The sequence below is a fragment of the Apodemus sylvaticus genome, chromosome 7 (genome assembly GCF_947179515.1).
Source record: "Apodemus sylvaticus chromosome 7, mApoSyl1.1, whole genome shotgun sequence".
NCBI lineage: Eukaryota > Metazoa > Chordata > Mammalia > Rodentia > Muridae > Apodemus > Apodemus sylvaticus.
The window spans coordinates 64,043,013-64,068,541 of NC_067478.1; the positions used below are offsets into that span (position 1 = coordinate 64,043,013).

Consider the following 25,529-nt stretch of genomic DNA (forward strand, 5'->3'; position numbering starts at 1 on the left):
ATAGATCAAAATACCATTTGTTTTTAAGTGTAATCATTTTATAGAAAATCAAATATTTAATTTTCATTTAAAAACATGAACAGGAATGATTTTACATATATTGTGGTGACAGTCTAAAAATTTGTACCTTGAGATACATCAGAAACACCTGAGCATCGCCACTTACATTTTTAACAAGTTCTGAGAAAAAATTGAAACTCAATGGCATCAGGTTTGTACCTAGGCAAATTCTAGACATTGGGATTGCTTCTTCTAAACAGCACTTTAAGAATGTCCTTATAACTGAGACAGAGAAGTCGCTTTCTGGATGCTGGAAGGCCCCTGCTGGCCAAGCTTCTTCCTGAGCTCTCATCTGTTCAGGCTTCTCAGGAGCTGTTCTCATGGAACAGGCTGTTTCTGGACCTAAAGACTGAGCCCCAGACAACCACCCTTCAGATCTTTCTCAGACTGCAGAAATATTCAAACAGGTAGATGGTGTTTCTGGGCGAGCTGGCCGCCTTTGGGTGGCTGTTCAAAGCTGAAGAAACTGGAGATTTTAAATTGCCTTCAGGCTATGCACGTGAAGGAGCGCTCCAAAGCAGTATCACATCCTTTCAGTGCTACTCCCCGAGAAGTCTGTGTGCAGGGGTGTGATGTTGTGGTCATATGCGGCATACTCAGAGGTGCCAGTGCTGGCCAGCTTGAGCTGCTGAGCAGCGTGGGTGAGCTGGAAGGCGGCGTCTGGGTGGGCTGTGTCAGGCAGCAGGGTGCACTCCCGCTCCAGCATGTCCGCCACCCCTTTAAGCAGGTCCAGGAAACCAAAGGCTAGGGCAGCTTTTCGTAGCCTGTTCAGCTCCTGAAACACAGGGACAGTTCTCTTATCACAATTTCCAAGTACTCTGCTTAGAGTCAGTTCTCTGTGACCCTCACTTAGGAAGAATTTTTTACTCCAGAACCAGGACAACAGTGTGATGTGTAACTGGTGAGTGAGTGATCTGCAGCATGCTCACCAGCTAGACTAGTCAGCAAGCTAATCACAGTTTGCAGTTAGGCCAAGCACAGCAAGTGCCTTGCATACAGGATTTGTGCTGACTCTGGGAACTAGGTTCCCTCTTAATCAGGCATGGAAAAGGCTAGCTCCAAATGTCAGCCTCAGCCTGGTGTCTCTCTGATTAGGGGACAGCAGAGAAAGCACCCCATCAACCACTTGGGTGTGTTGTGGCCAAGCTGGGTGGCTGCTGTGCTCTCAGAGGCCTTGTTTACACAGGGAGGGAGACCCCTTCTTCATCCACTTGAGGAGTTGAAGCAGCCAATTGTCAGGCCCACTCTAATTCTCAGACATGAAGCTGGTTATAATGTATCAGGAAAGATAAATGACCACCTCACTACTGAGCAAGCATGTGTACAAACTGCAGAGATGGGCTGCAGCTGAGCCCAGGTCAAGGGCTTATATGCATTACAGAGTTCAGGGATCTGGCTGGCTGAGAAGCTTTCTGGTGGAACTCTGATTAAGACTGTATTTTGTCCAATTTTCCCAGATTGCTAGTAACTAGATTTAAAGACAACAGTCATAAAGGTAGTAAGATGATACTCAGACAAGGTAGTAGGTGTGCTCTCCAGAAGAGATGCTCACCTGAGGGTGAATTTTATTTTTATTTACATTTTTATGTGTTTTGAATACGCGCGCGCGCGCGCACACACACACACACACAAAACTTGTGCACCATGTGCATACTTGGTGCCCTCAGACAGTCAGATCCTCTGGAACCAGTTACAGATGGTGGTAAGCCACTGGGAGTTGAACCCAGGTCCTCTAGAGTAGAAAGTGCTCTTTAACTTCTGAGCCATCTCTCTAGCCCCTATATATTGTACTTTAAATTAACAGGCTAAGGCCCACCTCACACTGCACTTAATCTAATTCAGCAAACTCCAAAAGGACAAGTGGGTAAAACAGTGAGTCTAGCCAGATCTCTTGAGTTCCAGGCCAGCCTGATCTACATAGCAAGCTACAAGCTAAGCTTGTAAGAGCCTGTCTTTTTTTTTTTTTAAAGTGAGCCTAAATGTTCCCACTCCACTTCATCCCTCATCACTGGTCCCTCACCAGTGTGGTTCTAGGCATGATTACAAGCACATCATTCATTCCCTTACACTGACTGTGGGCTACTCTGGGTTAGCCCTGACACGCACACAGGAGTGGAAAGGTTGTGCTTCCAGCTTGCCTGAGCCCCTCACAGCAACCTTTTGCACAGGGCTGGGTCATTTAAGAATTTCAACTGGGGCCGGGCGTGGTGGCACATGCCTGTAGTCCCAGCACTTGGGAGGAAGAGGCAGGCAGATTACTGACGTAGAGCCTGGTCTACAGAGTGAGTTCCAGGACAGCCAGGGCTACACAGAGAAACCCTATCTCGAAAAAACAAAGAATTTCAATTGGGGCCGGGCGGTGGTGGCACACGCCTGTAATCCCAGCACTCTGGGAGGCAGAGGCAGGCGGATTTCTGAGTTCGAAGCCAGCCTAGTCTACAGAGTGAGTTTTAGGACTGCCAGGGCTACACAGAGAAACCCTGTCTCGAGGAAAAAAAAAAAAGTTTCAACTGGATTGTGAGGGAAGAACGGCCTAGCCAGCCACTCCTGATTGGACTGGTAGGAAGACATGCACATGTACCTCATCTGTACACATTCACACTTCTACCCACTATGGAGGGCACACCCCCTAGGGTCCACCTTTTCCTATGTCTCACCTTATAGAATGTCTGTGTTTTTTCAGGAAGCTTCCTTGCATTTCTTAAGATCTTCTGTACATCTGTCTATGAAACACAAAAACAGTTCAACATTAGAATTCTGTGGCTTTGAAGAAAAAAATGAGTAGCTTTAAGCATTTAAAGACATGGAACTAAAGACAGACTTAGTGTCAACATGAAGACTCCTTCTGAGATGCTATCAGTGTTTCAACAATGGCTAAAGGCACTGGCCTCTTAAAAAGCTTCATAGTATCAAACTAATAACTGTCTCATAGGAATAGACAGGATACCCACATATCTATGGCTAGACCATCAATGGGGAAAGAGTGATTGAGTGAATACAGAAGAATGAAGCTGGACCCTTAGCTCACAGGACATTTAAAAAAAATTCCACTTAAACTAGAGCAGAAGAGATGGTTCAGTGGGTAAGCATACATGGGTTCCTTGTCTGGTACTAGGTAATGCCAATGATCACCCAATAACACCACGTTCAACCTGTACATTACATGGCTGCAACGATAAATTTAATAGTTATCTTTCTATCCCCCTCAAAAAACTCCAAAACAATTTAACAATAACAGCCAGGTTCAGTAGTGAAGCCTTTAATCTCAGCACTCAGGAGGCAGAGGCTGAGGGATGTTTATGACTTTAACCCCAGTCTGGTTTAGCTAAGACTGTAATAGAGTGAGACCCTCTCTTACCCTGCAGCCCCACCAAAAAAACCCCACAACCTTAGCACATAAAGACTTCTTTTTGAGACAGGGTTTCTCTGTGTAGCTTTGGCTGTCCTGGAACTCACTCTGTAGACCAGGCTGGCCTCAAACTCAAGAGAGCTGCCTACCTCTGCCTACTGAGTGCGGGATTACAGATGTGCCCCACTTGCCCAGAGCATGCAAAGACTTAAACTAAAATGCAGTGCTGGCTCCTAAGGCCCACCCCTCATTCAAGGTCTATTAGCAGTTGATCTTTGGTGAAGGAGAGTACGTTCTCTTAAGGGACATGCCCCTGGTAGATTATCCATGCTCTGGTGCCTGGTAGGTTATGGTGTTGGGGAGGGTCTGGGAGTACTTGGAAGGGGGAGATATGGATGTGATCTAATACATTATGTTGATATATAATATTCTCAAAAAATACTTCTACAAATTCATTACAAATTCAGTGCTGGCTGAGTGGTGGTGATGTACACCTTTAATCCCAGCACTTGGGAGGCAGAGGCAGATGGATCTCTCTGAGTTTGAGGCTACCCTGGTCTATAGAGTTCCAGGACAACCAGGGCTACACAGTGAAACCGTGTGTGTGTGTGTGTGTGTGTGTGTGTGTGTGTGTGTGTGTGTGTGTGTGTGTGTTTTGGGGGGGATGAGGATCCAGTGCTGGTAAACTAGGTGTGATGGTTCATGTCTGCAGTCCCAGCACTTGGCAGGTAGATACAAGAGGTTCAAAACCAACTTAACCTATACAGTGAATTTGGGTCTAGCCTGGACTTCATGAGCCTGTTTAAAAAAATACAGAATAAATAAAAAATAAGATCCAATGCTAAGCAAATCCACCTGTCTAGAAGTATTGCCAAGCTTATTATTGTTATTAGGCCAGAAAAACTTTATCTTTTGTGACCTTGGTAGCAGGAAGCCCAGAACCAAAGTCCTCAAACACAATTACCATTTGCCTGTTTCCAGGCACCATTGTTTCCATTTTCCCTCTGGTTTTGTTATTGCTCTAATTTTGTAAGAAATGTCTCACCGTGGGCCATTCAAGTCCTTTTGGAAAATCAGGGCAGACCCCAGAAGTAACTGAATAACCCAGTAGTGAAGGGGAGAACAATCAAATCAAACCCCCTGCCGCCGCTGGAAGCACTGCCTCTGCTTACCTGCAGGCCGCTGGGCTTGATCCAGACTGTCACATTCTGGGCATAACTTCGTTTGTTTTTGGGCTGCAGGGGGAAGGGGCTCTTGTTGTCATCCTCTCCATAGGGGTTTTCTTTAGCATCTTAAAGAAAAAGACAGTTTTGAAAATGACACCTAGCAAACACAATTACATTCTGAAGTAAGTGATTAGCTTTTGAATCACTCCATCATTAACAGAGAATCACATTAACTTCAGTCATACTGGAGAACCTGTTCTCAATAGATGTCACAGAAGTAGGAGATTAAACAATCTGCATGGACCTAGCAAAGTGAAAACCAGCATAATGTCCTAAAAGGAACCAGCTTCACATTAGCTTTACACATAAAGTCCAAAGAAGGCAAACAAAACACATGTACTGGGGAAACTCACTTTAAAGCTACATCATACACACAACTCACTTTAAAGCTACATCATACACACAGTTCTATATTTTATCCCAGAACGCTTCACCTAAACTTTCTAGGATGCAAGAAACATCTACACCTGAACTCAATTTTATGTTCTTTAAATTTTTTTTGTTTTTGTTTTTTTTTGGATTTGGTTTTTTCAAGACAGGGTTTCTCTGTGTAGCCCTGGCTGTTCTGGAACTCACTCTGTAGACCAGGCTGGCCTCGAACTCAGAAATCCGCCTGCCTCTGCCTCCCAGAGTGCAGGGATTACAGGCGCCACCACCGCCTGGCTTTGTTCTTTAATTTTAAATAAATTTAAATAATCTCATGTGTCTAGTTAACTATGGAGTCACACAAGGTAGGAAAAAAACCTGAGTTACAGTGCAAGACCTTGTTTTAACACACACACATGCAGACAAACATACACATGTGCACACAGACACACACACATACAGACACACAATTATTTTATATAGCCAAACTCTTTAATTAAAGCCACTGGAGTTTTGTACTATGGAGATCCCTGGAATTATAGGTGCACACCACCACACCCAGACATATGAGGTGCTGAGGCCTGAACCCAGAGCTGAACTATATCACTAGCCCTGGAATGCAAATTTTACTTTTATCTCCTACCTGGATTAGGGACACTGGCACACAATCTCCTCCCAGCTGTCTTGAGTGCTGTCCTAATAGCAGAAGGAGCTACCTTTATTCAGCTGTGGCTTCCCAATATCTGCAGAACAGTTATTTTCTGCTCTTACTCACAGTCTCTAACTTTCTATCTGCCCCTCCAGTGATCCAGCTTCTTCCGTCCAACAGGCGTCTGTTTGCTTCCCCAGCCTTTCTTCCTTCATCACTCAGCACACTCAGCTGGTGTGCTCCTGCCTGGGAAGAGCTTCCCGAGTCACAGACTGAGTCTGATCACCTGTGCTGGCTGTGAACTGACCTCACGCACTCTGTTGAGTCCACTCCCCATCAGACTTTGAAAACTTGAGCTTTTATTCACAGGGCACAGGCTAGATAGCAGACAGCTCTAAAATGGAAATGGAGTCAACTGGGTCGAGGGTGATGGTGAGTAGAGTTGGAGGCTCAGGACAGTGTTTCCAAACAAAAGGAACGGTGGAGTGAACAGAAGCAGTTTATTCAGTGAGAGTGGGGGACAAGACAGTCCAGCTGAGACCTGGAAATGCAACATGCAAATGTGGAGGGACACCAGGTGAGACTCAAGGTCCAGATCTGGGAGTCTGAACTCACTATAGCTAAAGAAACAAAAAGACAGAGCACAAACAACAGGAGAAACCAAAGGACATTCTGGAAACTGAGGCAAGAGGAGAAAAAGACAACATCTTCAGTTATATAGCTACACTGTATCACGCACTTTACATACACTTCCTGTTGAGATGTGACTGGGAAATGTCCCCTGGAGAACCTTTTGGATAGGGTGAATACCCAGAATGGGCTCTGCGGGCGTGGGAGCTGATGGTTACAAACCAATTCCAACAGCTCAACTCTACTTCCTGATCCGTGGAGATGGGACAAGCTTTGCCTTAAGTTCCCAATGCCAAAGGTGGATGAACTCCAGCTGCCCCACTGATCACAATGGTGACAAGAGATAGAAAAGTCAGACTAGAAACAGCAGCAAAGCTAGTGAAGTGAGGGGAAAGTGTTTCCAAAAGGAAGATGGCTGCGTGGCCTGAGAACTGACCCCACAGCGGGAACACATTTTCCATTCAGAGCACCGAGGACACTCACTTCACTCGATATAAATGCTGTGTTCCCTCTGGGCTGAGACAGCTGAGTTCAGTCCTTAAACACTCGGAGGTCGTCCTCTGTGTATGCACCCACATCAGAGAGCTCAGGAGGGCTCCAACAACACTCAAAGACATTCACAGCAGCAGAGACACAATGTCAAGTAAGTAAGATGTCTGCATTATACCTGAAATGGGCCCCAACTGTGCCATTTTCCCAAGCCAAGGGAGAGGTTCTGGGCCAGGCTCGAAGAGCGACATCATGAGGTTTGATTTCTTCTTGCTGTCAGCTTGGGAGTAGAGCATTCCATGCCATTCAGGACTAGGTGGAGAGAAGATGGAGGGTCAGAAAGTCAAGCCCAGGACCGTCAAGTTACAGAAAGAAGTCTAGGTTCTGCTTTTCTGGAGGTACAGACTTAAGTTTTTAGGTCAGGCATAGTACTTCACCAAAGCCAAATCTTAAAACTGAAAATGAACATAATTATTTCCAACTCTCTGAGATACATATTAGTCACAAAACTGCGTTTAAGAGTGTAAGACTGCATATATACATGAGCATTTGTGTGAGTGCGAGTGAGTATGTATGTGTGTGTGTGTGTGTGTGTGTGTGTGTGTGTGTGAGAGAGAGAGAGAGAGAGAGAGAGAGAGAGAGAGAGAGAATGTGTGTATACTGAAAGTGGTTAAAAGAGAAAAGAGCCGTGAAAGCACAGTAGGTAGGAGCCTGGGCGCAGAGCAATGTAAGCTGCAGCTCTCAGCTCCCTTCAGTTGCCTCCTGGAGTGACAGCAGCAACACCAGAGGCAAAGTCTGCACCAGTGAGGAAACACTGCCCAAGCTTCTGAGAGGCCCTGGGAGGTCCCCAGAGTCAGAGGCAGCAGGAGTGTGGGTGCCAGGAAACAGAGCAGGCCACTCTGAAAGGCACCTGTCCATCTTGCAGAGGACCAGAAGGTCACATCACCTGTAATCCTAGTTCTAGTCCTTGGTCTCCATGGACACCTTGCTCTCACCTGAACACACACACATATGTGCATTCACACAATTAAAAATAAAATAAATCAAAAAAAGAAAGAAAAAACTATTCTTTTTGGAATTTTCATTCAAGCAGAAATGGATATGCTTCTTGTGATTAATCTTAACTCCTTGATCTTTTATCTGACAAAGCCAGGTCATGGCCAGAAGGCCCCCTCCTCTTTTCCAACAATAGGTGTTACAGGAAGAGAGGCAGACTGCTTTGTAGGTTTCACAACTACAGAAATATGAAAGCTAGTTCTTTCCACACAGGGAAGAAATTCAACAGAGTGGCCACATGAGTTCTGGATTAAACATGCAGGTTAAGAACTCTGGCTCTTTGGTTTGCTATTTTGGGCCATTTCCCGTCTCTCGAAGCTTCAGTCTCCTCATCTGTGCAGTGTTGGGGTGGCATGAGGTAACAAGCAGCGGTAGGTAGCAGGGGTGCCCAGAAACAGAGCACGTCACTATAGAAGGTACTTACGTATCTTGCAGAGGACCAGGGCTTGCCTCTCAGAACCCATGCAAGATTTAAAAAGAGGAAAACCTTTCGGTACAGTTGTAATTCCAGCACATTAGCACCTGAGGCAGGTGGGTCATGTGTGTGAGAGTAGTTTGGGTCACACAGCAAAATCTCTCTAAATATGTGACTAACAACTTAGAAGATATATACCATTAAGTCAATGCAGTTTAAAAGGTCGTTTCCCACTTACTTTGTGGGATAATTAAGGACTAGAGGTAAGAGGTGGGAAGGTTATGGCAGGAAAGGAAAAGGTGACCAGGATCTTTCCATGTCTCTCCTTAGGTTTGAAACGCTTCACCACGTAGCTTTCTCTGGGTCAGAAGTACAAACGAACCCTTCCTACCCTAGTTGGACAAGTGCCACCATTCCTTCCACCTTCAGGCTGCCATGGAGCAGGACACAGAAGTTGGGTATTTTGCCAGCAATCTGATTGGCTGAATTCTCATCTTCATTGTCATCAGTGATGCCAGCACCCACCTCGTCACCTTCTGTAAAACAGGTTAGCATATTAGCTACAGAATTCTCAACTTTTGACTATCTCATGCTTTGAAGGGAAATACATGGAGCTGTAAAGGAACATTATAACAAGTTACAAAAACACAATTTTCCACTAAATGTCCATACAAAAACTATTCGAATACATGAATCCATGTATATGAAGCAGCAGAGGCAGCTGACAGAGAGAAAGGGGTCTTGGCACCCATGGCTATAGGTTCCTGTCGTGGATGATGAGGTCTGAGGTGGATGGTGATGGTGGTAGTACAGACTCTGGAAATATACTTTAGAAAGACACCACTTGGGCCTGGTGTGGTGGCACGTGCCTTTAATCCTAGCACTCGGGAGGCAGAGGCAGGCCGTTCTCTGAAATTCCAAAGCTGGCTTGGTCTACAAAGTGAGTCCCAGAATATTCAGGGTTGATTCACAGAGAAAAGAAACCCCAACTCAAAAAAAAAAAAAAAAAGATACTATTTATTTACCATGAGAGAAATTATCATTTTTCTCTTTTTAAAAAAAAATCATGTGTACAACAGATGCATGTGCACATGTGGAGGCCAGAAGACCATCTCAAGTGTTAGTTTTAGAAATGTACGTTAGTTTTAGAAATGTACCCACTTTGAGTAGGCTTCTACCAACCAACCAGGCTAGAGAGGCTGTCCAGGGAGCCACTGGGAGCTCCTCCTGTCTCTGCCTCCTTAGCCTTGAGTTAGAAGCTTTTATTACCCCACCTCGATTGTCTTTTTAAAACATTCGCTCATTCATTCATGAGACCTGTCTACCCCAGGGTACCCGCCCCCCCCCCCTTTTTTTACATAAGTGTTGGTCTCAAGGTCTCAGGTCTTCAAGGCAAGGACTTTATTACTTTACTAACTACATCAATTTCCAGCCTGTTTAAAAAACAGAGAAACTTTTGGGGGGTGGGTACTGGGTAGCAAACTTACGTCTTTAGACTTGATAGATATATTATACCTTACTACTGAGCACATTTCTTAACTCTAATTATTCTCTTTAAATAGAAAACTCTGACTTATCCCAGGGGAGTTGTATATAAAAACAACTTGGGAGCATTCCTGTAGAAAATTCAGTGAGATGCCATTGGAGGCTTAAGGCACCAATCTGAACAAAATCAGCCACAGAAGTGTCAGGTGTGGTCTAAGCTGACAGCGCTCACACTGGAAACGAGTTCAAAGTATACAGCGGTTCCTCTATGAGCTTCTTGGCTCAAGTTCCCAACTCTAGGGTCTCCAGCTCTCACAATGAAGTATTCACAGAGCACAGACAACACAGGAGGGAAAGTTTGACCTGCTACACATATTTCCTGAAGAGAACTGGTAAAAAATATAAGGTCAGCTGAGAACACAAAAATGAACATTTGAAACAGCTAGAGGCTGGTGTACTTCAGAGAGATGCTGGACTGAGGGATATGACTTCCCAGTTCCTAATGAGGCAATGCACAGTCTGCAGTGAAGCCTCCCAAGTGGAGTCATGATGTATGTAATCATGTTGTGTATGCACGGCATGGCTGGAACCAACAGAAAGCTGTGTTCTTCCCCCTTTCTCCCACTGTGTTCCTCCTAGAAAAGCCCTGGGTAGGGAAGGATCCTAGAACTATCGCCTCTGAAGAGGTCTCCCACCACGAGTCCACAGACCAGTCAGGGCACAATGTAATGTAATGTGTCAAAAGTTTCCGAAGTGTAAGGCAGCACGTTATTCATTCTGGGATCTGAAGCAACATTTGATTTCTGAAATCCAATCGAGTAACAGTTCCTTTCCTTTACATTCTGTGCAGTGGGCCAGCTTACCGCCTGACACTGAAGAGGGACTTTAGGGAACATAAGGCTCCATGTAAACCAAAGCGCAAGCAGAGAACTCACCTTTGTTAAGTGCTATGGGCAAGACCAAATGCCTGGACAAAACCGGGGGACTGGAAATGTCAGCTATGTCAATGAAGCCCACTATTTCCAAATCTGTAAGAGAGGAATCAACACACAAGGACTCACAAGAGGGAAAATGCATTATTGTCCATGTGTTAGATTCTAAAAACTGTTTCAAGGCAAAAATTTCAAATATGATAATTGTTAAACTTTTTTAAGGATCATAGATCATTTTCATTTTAAGTACCTCTTATTATAATGACTTTTATTTAATTCCAGTTTTAGAACAAAACAAGGTAAAATTTATTTTTATGAAGCTAGGGCCTTAGTCAAGGCAAAAGCTTAAAGGTCAAATTCTTCTGTATAATCAAGGGCAGCATGGGGAGTGTTAAAATAAGTATCTACAACGACCTCATTCAGCCTTTGGAAGGTAGAGCCACCATTTTAAGAACATTCTTTTGGGGGTGAAGATGGCATAGTGGTTAAGAATGCTTGAACACGAGGACTGCAGTTAGAATCCCCAGCATGTCACACCCAACCCCTGTGCCTCCACATGAATTATAACTCCAGGCTTAGGGGATATTGACACAGGTCCTGGGAGACTGTAGATTAGCCCTCAAAGCCAATGGAATGGGAACTCCTATTTTAGTGAGAACCTGTCTTAAGGCATTGAGGCATAAATGATAAAGAGCCATGATGTCTTCCTCTGGCCTTTGCACACGCCTGCACACGCTTGTGCATACACCGTATTCATACTCAAAAAGAAGTTTACTTGAGAAAACAAAATATTCTATACAAGGTAACGCAATAATGATTTCTTTCCTTTACAGCAGCTATACTGTAGCCCAAAAGTATTTCCTAAAATCCTAAAATAAAAATTCCTGGGTGGGTGTGGTACACATGTTTTTAATCCCAGAACCCAGGAGGCAAACCTGGCAGTGTTCCAGGCCAGCCAGAGCCTTCAAATGAGACCCTGTCTCAAAAAAAAAAGAAAAAAAAAACACTAAAGTTAAACTGAATTTTTAATAAAATGTTAAATTATGTAAATAGTTTAAACAAAACTTTGAAAACATAAAAATTATAAAGAAAACAGACTCATATACTATTCTTCATAGAAGGAAACCTCTAGCGGTATTTATTAAGAGTTGTTTTTCAAATTTTCTTCTAAGTATATCCAGAAACACATCCATATTAGCAAAACAATTTCAAAATCCCAGAATCATGCTGTGTATCCCAGGTGATAATTCTTGTGATACAGCAGGGTGTGTCCCTCCCTGGAGGCCTGCGGTCAGCACCTCCCTAGCTGGGCATCTAATGGCTCTGAGCTGAATAGAGAAGGGCTTAGGACAAACACTTGAGTGACTTAGGTACAAGTTACAAAGTATCTTAAGACTAAAATTTATATTGAAAAGAAAAGAAATATTTAAATAAAGGGCAGAAGGGGAGTAGAATTTGGTTTGAAGGCAACTAAACCCTAGGTACAGTTTACTATATTCTGTGATAATGAACCTGGGTATCCTACTTCCAGACAGCCAAAAGCTAAAGGCACAAAAGCAAAAAGCCAGCTCACAGGCTTTCATTCTGAAATTTCTACACCCCAAACAATGAACATTTATTTACTGCACACTTATTTCTAATCATTTACTGAGTGGGCAATTACCTGTTGAGCATCTAGTAAGTGTCAGACTATATTAGGCCAGGTGTCAGCAACTTGTAGATGATGTCTGTCTCTAAGAGCTCTGACGTGTACTCACCACTCAGGAGTCCTCCAGACAATGGAAGACAATTCTCTCCCACAATTCTCCACAATTCAAAGTTTTCAAATTTTGCTAAGCATGGTATCAACAAACATGCACTAGATCAAAGCAGTAGGATGCAGAAAGTATTTTGTTTTAGGCTTAATGTAAGAAGCAGGGCTAGAATGGTTCCGTCCACCAGAACTATGAGCTTTGCAACTGACTGGTTCATTCCCCACACCTACTCATTAGGATCGAAAGAAGCAACCAACTTCTAGGGTCACGGTGCAAAAGTCAGAGCGCCAGGTCTAGAAGATAGCTCTTCATATACCCTAGGTATGATGCTAATTAATCTCAGAAGCTTTACCAACAATCATCTCAGGTGGCTCAAATAGCTCAGGGAGAAGAACACTAAACCGAAGACCTTATTGTTTGTCAATCTGGCCTTTTTTTTTTTTAAACTCAAGTAACATGTAGTTATAGTGACCAAGGATTGGAGATTAACTCAAGATACCACCAAAAAACAATAACCTGTCACTTCTTAGGTAAACTAAAGATAACAGAAAAATTAAGAAGGAAGTTTCAAAGAAGTTACCTGTGTTAATGACTTTAGGGATAGGATCAATTTCTTCATCTATAACAAAAGGTTCTGGCCTGGGGAAGACTTGGACATCAGCTGTTAGGTGGCCACACTTGAGAACAGCATGGAAAGGTGTGTATGCCAGATCTATCAGCTTTCTAAAAGATGTTACAGAGCAGTGATATGACACATATACAAGAAACTGTTAAAGATGCGAATTTTGTTATTGTTTCCCATTGATTCTAAGACTAAACCTGAGCATTTGGGACACAGAATACAAGCTGACATTTGCGATAAGATTTCAATTCAGAGAAGGCCCAAACAATTTAACCTTAGAAACCGCTGAGCATTATAAGGAAGTCAGTTTTGCAGGCTAATATATAGACTCAGTAATACTTAATTAGAAAATGACTGAATTTTTTTTATATATTTGCTTTCTTTACGTTTCAAATGGTATTCCCTTTCCTCGTTACCCCTGCGGAAACCACCATCCCATCCCCTCCCTCCCGTGAGTGAACTTCTAAACCTACTGCTTCCAATCATTTTATCTAAGAGATGGGCTCCTGGGGGAAAACTGGATCATACAGTTGGCAATAATAAAAGATATTCTTCCTAGCTGTAAACTGTACTCTGAATATCAAGGTGGAAGGCTTTACACATATACTCACCCAAACATAGACTGCACATTTTTCAAACACAAGGGACCATCAATAGTAAAAATTTGCCCTTCACCGTTATTTAAGTCTATGAGTCGTTCAAGACATTCCAAGGAATCGGTGCTCTGAAGCTGCAGAGAGAGGGGGAGGAGGGGACCCTTTAAAGTGGCACAAATCACCCATCATTCTCAGTACACCAAGACTAGCATCATCTTAACAACAGCAGAAAATGACTGAGATGGTTTTCTTAACAGAAAACGACAGAGAACTAATTACAATTTGATTCAAGGCTAAAGAGTGAAGTAGTAAAGAACGGAAGGTGTTGGTCCCGGAACAGACGGAAGCTTGGCCAGCCGCTTCCCGGCATGGAGTTTCTAATGCTGCATGGGAAAACTACCATCTATATTCTTCTGAAACAGGGCTTCACTGTATAGCTCTGGCTGGCCTGCAGCTTGCTATGAAGACTGCGCTGGCTTCACACTCAGAGATCTATTTGCCTCTCAACTACATTTTACAGCGAAAAGAAAATTGAATTAGAGAAAAGTCAAATAACTTTCTCAAATTGAAACACTAGGCAGTCGCTGGGCAGTGGTGGTACACGCCTTTAATCCCAGCACTTGGGAAGCAGAGGCAGGCGGCTTTCTGAGTTCGAGGCCAGGCAGGTCTCCAGAGTGAGTTCCAGGACAGCCAGGGCTACACAGAGAAGCCCTGTCTCGAAAAACAAAAACCAAAAACTAGGCAGTCTAGCATTTAATAAAACATGCTAACCGTAACATTATTTTACAAAAAAATTAAAGTACACATACTCTTCAACATTTATGCTGCAATGGATATAAGAATTCCCAAATAAGGGAGATAACACCCAAAAGAACACCTGGACCCCAGGTGTTCTCCTGTGCTCCTAACCCCAGCTGTGCTCCTAAGCTGGGGTTAGGATGTCTGAATGTCAAGAGCATTTGAGATGCAGAGTTTTTTTAATTGTAACTAGCCTCAGTTGCGATCAGTGGAGACAATGTTACAGCATACATAAAAAGCATTAACAAATGTATCAACAAAAAGACCAAACCCTAAAATTTGGTTAAACTAAAAAGAGCTGAGTAAAAACATTACCTCCTCCAAGTTCGCCATGCACATGACATATAACTTAGATGGGAAAGGAAAGGGGAGTGGAAACCTGTTGCTCTCGCTTCTTTGATTCTGAGTAGCTAGAGAGTGTCGCAGTGACCCCCTGCCAATGCCAAGACAGCCATCAGTCACCAGAACGACCTGGATGAAAGACAGGAGGACTGTATATTAAATGCTCTATTTATTATTATTTCTGATTAAAGTATACACTTAAAGGACCTCTAGTCTTGTCAGAAAGAAGCATGGGGAAGTTCTGTGGAGTGATGGACACATTTGATGTTTTGTACACATATAGAGCATCTTTTATTCTTTGAGAAGTTCAGCTATATAAATGTTTTTGATCATATCCACTCTCCCTATCTCCTCCTCCCCAGGCTACCCGCTTTATTTCCTCATCCTCTTCCTCCTCTTCCTCTCTGTACTTTAAAATTATCTATGGAGTACAATTAATGGTGCCCTTATTCATAGGAGTGTGGGGTAACCCCGTGGAGCCTAGCAACCTCCAAAGGGCTGCACTTCCAATGAAAAACTACTTTCCTTCCTTCAGAAGTCATCAATTGCCAGTATCTCCTCAGCTAGGCATGGGGCCTCAAGCCCCTCCTTGATCCACTGGAAATCTATGGCTTGATATTATACAGGGACTACAAGTACTGTGACTTCATGAGTGGGATGGTGTGCCATGTCCAGAACCAGCATTTCACAGAACTCCTTCCACATCCTCCAGTTCTTACATTCTTTCTTTAGCTTCTCCCTCAAGGTTTCCTGAACCTGGGATGGGAGGTATGTTGGAAATATAGCTTAATTGAACTGGTGTTTATAGACATATATGCACTGTGAAGTCAATGAACTATGTATCTAAAATGTACACATTTTCATTTATTTTATTATTATTGTTATTATAATTATTATTAGTTTTGTTTTTTAAAGACAGGGTCTCACTTTTAAACTCTGGGTGGCCTAGAACTCACTTTGTAGACCAGACTGGTCTCTAACTTAAAAAGATCTGCCTGCCTCTATCTCCTGTATGCTGGGAATAGAGGTATGCACCACCACACTCAGCTCTAATTGTGTTTTAGAAGTCTACCTTCAAACATTTAAAGGGAAAAAAGCAGTCATGGACAATTTTCACTTAACTGCATTAAAACCAGAACCCCAACTCTTAGATAAGTTTAATACTTAATTAAGGCACTGGCATAAGAAATGGTAAGATTCATTTGTATGAGTCCCTAGAAGACCCAGCTCAAACATCTGAATTTTGCTACTTTATTTTTAAAGATGACAAATCCTATTCTTCGAAAGATACTGCTTTAAAAGTGCATCTGGTACTGTTACTTGTTCTTCTGACTTTTAAAGTGTAAAAACATCTGTAAGGCCATTTTGGTACCTGTGAACAAGACCTTTAAAAAAAATGCATGTTTAACTTGCAATTTGAAAAGGCCAGTAAAGGGCTGGAGAGATGGCTAAGTGGTTAGGAGTACTGACTGCTCTTCTAAAGGTCTTGAGTTCAAATCCCAGCAACCACATGGTGGTTCATAACCATCTGTAATAAGATCTGATGCCCTCTTCTGGTGTATATTAAGACAGCTACAGTACTTATTTATAATAATAAATAAACTTTAAAAAAAAAAAAAAGAAAAGGCCAGTAAAATAATGGTATCTGAAAAGCCATTTTCTCTTTCCCCACTGCTTTAGGGTGATAGTGAAGCCCTGGGTGGACTTCCTAAGCATCCCAAAGGAAGCAGCATGTGGGCACCAACACCAGCACTGACTTCTGCAGTCTAAAATGCTGAATGGAGGTCCCCTGGAAGACTTGTCTTTTGGGAAGACTTTCAACTGACTACAGGGAATTTCTTCTCCTAGGAATCAACAATTTCCAAATAGTGGTTTACTTCTTATACTAGTTTTTATGGAAGCTGTTGTATGTGTGTTTATATGTGCACATGCATGATGTGTGTATGTGGCAGCCAGAGGACACCTTTATAGAGTCAGTTCTCTTCTTTCATTTTTACATGGGCTCTGTGGATTGAACCAGGCTGCCAGGCTTTCAAAGCATAAGCACCTTAACCACTGAGATACCCCACAAGCAGCAGATGCTGTCTTTATGGTAAATTGTATGTAATGCCAAAATAAAAGACTCTATTCAGATAATGAAGACATCGCTTCTCGGCCTTTTGGCTGAGATCAAGTGCAGATAATGAAGACATAATCCTGCTGTTTTCAAATGTCGATAAAAAATCCACATTTCACAAACTGTGATGTTAACTGGCTGTAAAGTCACCAGTGACCAGCATTTCTCAGACAGTGCTTTGGAGCTGATTCACTTAGCAACTCTAAGTGGACTTAGGCCCTTTGACACAATCCATCTCCAATTCAGGTTCTTCTTTTCCTTTAAAAAAAATAATAAACTAAACATCTAGAAAGTGAAGTCTGCACAGGACAAAGTTGCTAGCTCTTAAAACCAGTTCTTACCCATGACTATGGAAGAATCAATGAGCCTGCTACCTGCTGACTACCACTTCAGATGCTGACAAAACTTTTTATTCAGTTAACTATTAGAAAATCCAATATTTATTTGAACATTCCAGGTATGCACGTAATGCACAGACATACATACTGTTTTCCAGAAAAGAATGAACCAAAAGGAATTTTATGTCTTCTTAAAGACTTATTTTTATTTTCTATGTATCTGAGTGCCTGCATGCGTGTACATGTATGTGTACATGTGTGTACACAGGCATGTCACATGGCATGGTGTGATGGTTTGTATATGCTAAGCTCAGGGAGTGGCACTATTTGGAGGTGTGGCCTTGTTGGAGGAAGTGTGTCACTATGGGGGTGGGCTTTGCCAGTCTTCTGTTTACCTTCAGAACAAGATGGAGAACTTTTAGCTCCTCCAGTACCGTGCCTTCCTGGATACTGCCATGCTTCCCACCATGATGATAATGGACTGACCCTGTAAGCCAGCCCTCAACTAAATGTTGTCCTTGTAAGGTAAGAGTTGCCTTGGTCATGGTGTCTCTTCACAGCATTAAAACCCTAAGACTCGAGAAGACAAAAGAAGGCATCTTTTGGAGCCTTCTCCTGGATCTCCTGGAGCTGGAGTTAGAGACAGGTGAGTCGCACTGTAGGTGCCAAACCCAGGCCTCTGCACAAACAGCAAGTGTTCTTAACTTTGCCATCTCTCCAGCCCCATTTGTTGTCTTCTTTTAACACGTGTTTACTAAATATGGTTTTCAAAGTAATAAAATGTTTTCTTTTCTCCCCAAAGTTTGACTTGAGATATAATTTTCATGCAGCAAAACTGAGCCTTTTTAGTATGCAGTTCTGACATCATACTTGACTATATAAGCATCCTTGCCTTCTAGAAAGTAGGCAGTCTACTACTTCCTACATCCTTTCATGTCTTTCAACCAACTCTAGCCTTCCCTCATGCCTGGCAACTTCAGTCTTATAACTATTGTCGCTGTTTTTAAAAAATATTTTTTCAGCCGGGTGGTGGTGGCGCACGCCTGTAATCCTAGCACTATGGGAGGCAGAGGCAGGTGGATTTCTGAGTTCGAGGCCAGCCTGGTCTACAGAGTGAGTTCTAGGACATCCAGGGCTACACAGAGAAACCCAGTCTCCAAAACACCAAAAAAAAAAAAATAAATAAATAAAAAAAATAAAAAAAATTCATGTTTTGCCTGTATGTATGCATACATGTATGTTTATGTATGTGTGTGTGTGTGTGTGTGTATGTGTGTGTGTATATATACACACACACACACACACACACATATACACAGTTGTGTGCATCGTGTGTATACCTGGTTCCCAAGGAAGCCAGAAGAGGCATCAGATCCTGAAACAGGAGTTACAGAGGTTAGATGTTACCATCTTGGTCCTGAAAATCAAATCTGGGTTCTCTGTTAGAGCAGCCAGTGCTCTTTAATAACTGAGTCACATACACTGCCTCCCTTGCTTAAATTTTATTTGTTCATTTTATGTGTAGAAAATGTTTTATATGTCTGTGTATCATGTGGATACCTCATGCCTTTAGATGCTCTGGGTCTGGGGTTACAGACAGTTGTGAACAGCCATGTGGGTACTGGGAATTGAACCCAGGTCCACTGGAAGAACAGCCAGTGCTCTTAACCACTAAGCCATCTCTTCTATTGCCCTTGTTTTGTTTTTGTAAGACAGGGTCTCACTTGGTAGCACAGGCTAGTCTCAAATTGGCCTTAGTTTCCTGAACATTGGAGTTACAGGCATGTATAGGCCTCACAATTTTACTGTGAATTAAAAAATAAAATACCAATGAGACTATTGATATTAAATTCTGACTTGGCCTTCTAACAGAAAGTCATATATCACATACTGGGGCAATCTGATACAAAGGCCTAACCATTCCTAGTTTTGTAAATAAAGCAACTATGCAGTGGCACTACCATACTGTAACTGCAGTTGAGGAGTGGCACAGAACCCCGCGAAGCCTCCACACAGGGAAACTGCAGACTGCTAGAATTTTCCTGCTGGTAGTGTTTACCTCTTCCTCTAATTATTCCACCACTTCTCAGAGCATTTGTCTACACACATCTAAATCCCTTTTCTGTTGCTACTCAGCTTTGACTTGATGCTAATATGGAGCCAGTATAGACTCCACAAAAGGAGCAAGTAAGTTTGTGATGATACTTCTCCAGTTCCACACAATTCAGAGCCAAGACAGAAGTTTGCTGAATAAATTCTACACTGAAGTAATGAAGAAAGACCAGACCGTTCTGAGGTTTACAATTCTGTCACTCAAAATTACAACCTTTCCAGGGAGTGCAGTTCTTAAACTCCACTGTGAGCCCTTTGTCTCTTCTACAATAGTACTATGTTGTAGTGGTCAATTTACTAGGAAGATGTTTCCCTTGAAGCATAATTTTGCCAGTTCATGTTCATATTAGCATAAGGCAGATTAAACTAGTATGACAAACTGGAGTGACTTGGTGCCTTTTTCATATACTATTTTCTTTCTCTCTCTTTTCTTTTTTCCAATACTGGGGACTGAACCTGGGGCCTTGTGCCTGCTAGGCAGATGCTCTGCCACTGTGTTACAGCCCCAGCATTTGGTGACATTTTCAAGACATGAACAGTATAAAATACGGTTTGTGGAATGCTGAGGCCTCAGCAGTTGCATTGTAACTTAGGGTGATGACAAATAATCTATCATTACCTGGCAAGGAATTGCTCCGCCCCATTCTTGCTGGACAATATTGCAAACACCAACTAATGCAGACTCCAAGCAAGTTTTATCATAATCATCCATGTTACTCAGTGCTTCCTGTTGAGTAAAAAATACAAGTGTTTACTGTTTGTTCTGTTATTAAAAAAACCAAAATTTTCAAAGTATGTTTGCTACAAAGGGGATACTGAGCCTCTAGCCCCAAAGTAGATTCTTTAAAGAAAAACAGTAAGAGATTTTTCTCAACTATAAGGAACAATTAGCTTTCTTTCTTTTTTTTTTAAAGATTTATTTACTTTTTATGTATGTGAGTACACTATCACTATCTTTAGACACACCAGAAGAGGGCATCAGATTGTGTTACAGATGGTTGTGAACCACCTTGTAGTTGCTGGGAATTGGACCTTTGGAAGAGCAGTCAGTGCTCTTAACAGAACCATCTCTCCAGCCCCCTAAATTAGCTTTCTTTATACCTTCTTGTTAAGTGAGAGTATGCAGTTCCAAGCCTGTGTCTAAGTGGGCTTGAAGGAAAATACTAAATTCAAAAAAAAAAACACATCACAAAAGTGACAACTGTATCAAACATTAACCACATCTTACATGCCATTCCCAGCATTTGATGCGCCTGACCATCATTTCACTCCCTCTTTTAAACAAGGAAACCAAGGTGCAGAACAACTGAATAACTTTCTGATGAGAGAGGTGGTAGAGGCCTGCTGTCAGAAGCCAGACAGCCTGATGTCGAGGCTCCAGATCTTAACTGTGATTTCCCAGTTCCATACAGCAAGGCTCCAGATTTCAGAACTTCGGAATCTCAGAATCCTTAAGCTTAATCACTTATAAGAAAGTTCGTCAAAGGCAAGCATGCTGGTAGGTATGCGCCTGTAATGCCAGTACTCAAGAGGCTGAGGAAGGTTAAGGAGCGGAGGTTTGCCTGGGCTCCACAGTGAGATCCCGTCCCAAATCCCCCTAAAGTGATCCAGTGCATTTAGAAAAAAAGGGGTGGGGGCTAAAATAAGGAACACCTTAACATAAATGTTTTCTTTTTTCTTTTCTTTTCTTTTCTTTTCTTTTCTTTTCTTTCTTTCTTTCTTTCTTTCTTTTTTTTTTTTTTCTTTGAGACGGGGTTTCTCTGTGTAGCTCTGGCTGTCCTGGAACTCACTCTGTAGACCAGGCTGGTTTCGAACTCAGAACCACTTGCCTCTGCCTCCCAAGTATGTACTACCACTGCCCAGCTTCCATATATTTCTAAAGTACCTAGTGTACCTGTGTGTGTGTGTGTGCGCGTGCACGCGCGCGCACGCGCTCACCATGTACATGCAGGAGCCCTCAGAGATCAGAAGAGGTTTGGATTTCCTGGATTGGGTTACAAACATTAGTAAGTTACTGTTGGGTGCTGGGAACTGAACCATGTTCCTCTGCAAGAAGTACTTAAGTGCTCTTAAGTACTCTTAGCTGCTCAGTCATTTCCCCAGGGCCTTTCCCATATATAGTTTTTAATTTTAAACTAAATTGGATCCTTATTTCCTAACTTGCCTAACCTTCATTTAAATTGTTCGGTTTAATTCCACAAATACTGACTAATCACTGGGGGCAAAGTATCATGCTAAGCACTCCTAGAAATATTGATAATTTAAAGCCATCAGAAAGTAAATTGTTTAGCATACCAGGGAAAGCCTGGAAGACAATACCTACTGGTCAAAGTTTTAAAAGTGTATCTTGGTATTTGTAAATCAGTTATTTGTCAGAATAAACATAACTTAAATTTTTTATAATAATGTTTTTTTTTTTTTTTTTTTTTAATAAGAATGGTTCATTTTCCAGTTTCTTAAGTTGTGTGGGAAAGCAGAAAGGCGTGAACATAAAGATGCCGGATTTTATCACACAGAGCACTATCTTCAGATTCCAGATGACCAAGGGAGGAAAATAAAGCAACATCCTTATCTCATGGCCCTGCCACAGCAAAGTTAAGACCATATGAATCTTGTTTTGTTATAGATTGAATACCTACACACTTATGAAACAATTCCAAGTTCTAAAACCAGTACACAATCAAATACTGTTTTTCTCCCAGTCAATTTAAGCTCCATCAAAATATATCTACAACAGCTGATTCCCATGCCTACCTGCAGGGTGTTGTAATCTCTCGTAAAGGGGACCATGAGCTCCCACAGTGATGAAAACACCACCAGCGCTGTAAATTCAAGCTTGTAGTTTGTGGCCATGTGTTCAAATAGCATTGTCAGGCCATGGGCAGCCAGGTGCTTCCGCTGGTATTCCTCAGACCCCTCAACTGACACAGGTCGGGTCATGGACAGGGATACATCCATTACCACCACAGTGGGCATGATGGAACAATTCTAGCACTCCCTCTCAGCACAGACAGCCAGCTACAACCAGACAAATGCTGTGGAAAAGAAATAAGGTCTTACATATCCTGGAAAGGAAGTTTTTTTTTTTTTTCTTAACCACTATTTATACCACTTTCCCAGAACTATGTGATGGTTAGCACCACAGAATCAAAGGGGAAGGAGAGCTCAAAGCCTAGTTCACCATGAGGGCCTCTCCTAGGTACACCTACTAACCAGCATAACTCAAGGACATTAAATTCAATTCATTAAACTCGGTTAGTCCTTGACTCCATACTTTCCACTTTATACAACTTAGTTCAATAAAAACTATTTTAACTCCTTAATAATTTACTGAAGAACAATCTAGCCAGTATATGATATGCACTACCCGACAATTGATAACTTTTTTTGCCAGTGTCTTGATGAATATTGTTTCATATTTGAAATAAAATAAGATTCAGTATAGAGAAAACATATCTTCTTTTCTCAGGAATAAAATTCCCAGATACTCAGATCTGCTCATGTGGATTGAGACTATTGGTCCTCTATTAATCTGCAGATTCAATAAAAATTTTATAGAGCTATAAATAAGGGACACAGATTATGTATAAAGAATAAATTTAAAAAAATCACTTCATAATATGCGCGCGCGCGCGCGCGCGCGCGCACGTGTGTGTGTGTGTGTGTGTGTGTATGTGTGTGTGTGTGTGTATAGACTGCATGAAAATTCATAAAAATCATATTATAGGCCATGTGGAATAGCATATGCCCTTAATCCAAGACACAGATTTGTGAATTCAAGGCCAGTTTGGACTTCACAGTGAGTGCTAAGATAGCCAAGGCTATATATATAGTAAGATGCTGTCTCAAAAACCACAGAGGTACATGCCTGTAATCTCAGCTCTATAGAGGTGGAGACAGGTCATCCCGAGGACATTTTTAGCGATGTAAGGTGTTTGAGGCCAGTCTGAGTTATATGAAAGCCTGTCTCAAAGGACCAAAATAGGAAAAAAATCACATTGCCCACATTATATAGACTTAGGGCAGACTCAACAGGTTCAAAATTTAGTGTTCTCTAATTTAACAGCAGGCAGACTGCCCGTTAGTACATGCCCAACTATAAATGTGTGACATTCTACAATTCCTTTTGTAAGTAAATTGATGGAAACTCAGCACATACTAGCTCATAATGTTATATGTAAGAGCTAGGAACTCAGATCAAACAGGAAAAGTCTTTTTACCACATATTGGCCATGATATATATCACATATTGTAACACTGCATGTATCTAATACCAATAAAGTTAATCCAGAGAGAAAAGTTTTACTTTTCAGACTCTCTTAGTAGTCCAAGATGTTAGACAGTAGGAAAGAAAGTTAAAAGAAATTTTCATTTATTTTTCATCCAGTGTCTGTGCGAGTGCCTGCCACATCCGAGCAGGTGCCCTCAGAAGTCAGAAGAGGGTGTTAGATCCGTAGAGCTGGGGTGCAGGTGGCTGTGAGCTGCCTAGTGTGGGTGCTGAGAACTTAACCTAGGGTCTCCAGGAGCAAGTGCTCCTAACTACTGAACCACTCCAGCCTCTGCAAGAAAAATTACATATGTATTCCTCTCTTTGCCTCATCAAATAATGTGTTAAACATACTCACTCTTTTGGAAATGACATGGCCTCACGTCCCAGCATCACTGCCCTGTTTTGCTACATACTAGAGTTTTCCTAAGTCCTCAAGAAAAATGAGTTTAGAACCGTATTAAATGAAGTCACTGAGGGCAAGGATCGCAGTAAGCGTTTGCTTCCTAATGTCTACTCAGATTTACATCTGGTACACAGTAGGTGTTCAACACTCTCAATATAGCCAATGAACTACCCCTAATCACAACATACATTGATTCTTTAGCAAAATGCGTTATAAATATTAACTCTGTACACAGGAATAGGCTTTCTTCCTTACTGAAGCACGGACACGCGGGATTCCTGCACCTCTGCTCAGGTACAGTGAGCTTATCCAGCTCCTGTGGCTCACATTTATGCATGGAAGACTTTATGGTTTTTCAAAGTTGAAGATCATGTCCTCACCTCTTAAGAGATTGGGAAACAATTTTCTGGATCAAGTATCAACAAGCACTCCCAGTCCATGAAATTGCTGCTAGCACTGCACTGGATGACCGCAGCTGTCAGCCTGGCCTTCTCTGAAGACACCTGGGAAGCTGGCTCTTTCTCCTGACTGAGGCATTTGTGTCAGGCCCCAAGTGCACTTCCTCAACCGTGGCCGACTTGTGGTAAGCCAATTTTGATTTCAGGTTGTAAGCACTGGGATAAACGAAAGAATGGAATGTCCCTGAAGGTTGTTTCACTCAAGCAGTCTGGGCCTAGTCACAAAATTAAAAAAATAAAATAAAATCTGTCATTACTAGCTAGTAATTACTAGTAGAAAACACGATATATTTCTTACTCGGATTGAGAAGTTTTCCCACAGTGCCCTCAGCCTTTCCAACAGGTACTATTTTACAATGTTTCGGATAACTTAGGGTTTTCTTTCTCCTGGACAGCCTACTCCTGATGAGACATCCTTGCCACCTGACTGCTCTAAAAGCCATCAATTACATTTATAGTTCTACCCTGAAGGGGATAATTAGCCTATTCATAGCAATTTTACTCTCAGGAATCTCTCGAAGCTCCACTTCAGTTTCTAAGTGCATACACTTCGGCGTTTATGTCATCCTGACTTGCCCTACGAGTCCCTCTAAATTCTCAGATGATTAATATCTGAATGGATAGCCTGAAATGCTGCATGGTCCATGTGGATTGCAACTGAAGAATAGACTTTTACCTTTAAAACGAGCCCAAAACTTTTGGTGTAAGGAAAAGAGGGGACGGAAGTCTCTCTGAGGAAGAAGGAACGCGGCCCCAAGCGCGAACCCTCCCGGCTTACAAGACCCGCGCTGAGGACCCGGGCCGCACAGGGGGAGGCCGGTCGCAGGCCCGGGAGCCAGCGCGAGAGACGGCCACCCTACGCAGGCCGCCCTGGGATGTTCCTTCCACTCCTTCGCCTGTAACCCCAACCGACATCGAAACACAGCCCTCCACAGGCAGGTTTCCTGACTTACCTGGAGCCCATCTCCAGCCTCTGTCCGTCCGCCTAAACCTTCCGTCCGCGCGCCATAGCCGGAACTTAAGGGCCGCGCGACATAAGGGAACCCGGAGGCAGCGAACATCG

General features: G+C 42.5%; 1 protein-coding gene across 3 annotated transcripts; it reads right to left on the reverse strand.

The window, feature by feature from the left end:
• Nucleotides 1-11: 11 nt before the first annotated feature.
• Ints14 (integrator complex subunit 14) lies at nucleotides 12-25,529 on the reverse strand. 3 transcript variants are annotated; one of them, XM_052188028.1, is made up of 13 exons: nucleotides 25,420-25,529; nucleotides 24,389-24,622; nucleotides 22,090-22,370; nucleotides 19,955-20,062; nucleotides 14,743-14,898; nucleotides 13,645-13,763; nucleotides 12,992-13,134; nucleotides 10,661-10,753; nucleotides 8,632-8,776; nucleotides 6,948-7,081; nucleotides 4,582-4,700; nucleotides 2,718-2,783; nucleotides 12-835 (listed from the first exon to the last, which is right to left on the reverse strand). In XM_052188028.1, exons 3-13 carry the CDS (start codon nucleotides 22,309-22,311, stop codon nucleotides 584-586), a joined length of 1,557 nt encoding a protein of 518 aa, XP_052043988.1. In that variant the 5' UTR covers nucleotides 22,312-22,370; nucleotides 24,389-24,622; nucleotides 25,420-25,529; the 3' UTR covers nucleotides 12-583. The 3 variants fall into 3 exon arrangements, with proteins under 3 accessions (XP_052043988.1, XP_052043987.1, XP_052043989.1); XM_052188027.1 differs by having other exon boundaries at nucleotides 24,389-24,681; XM_052188029.1 differs by lacking the exon at nucleotides 24,389-24,622.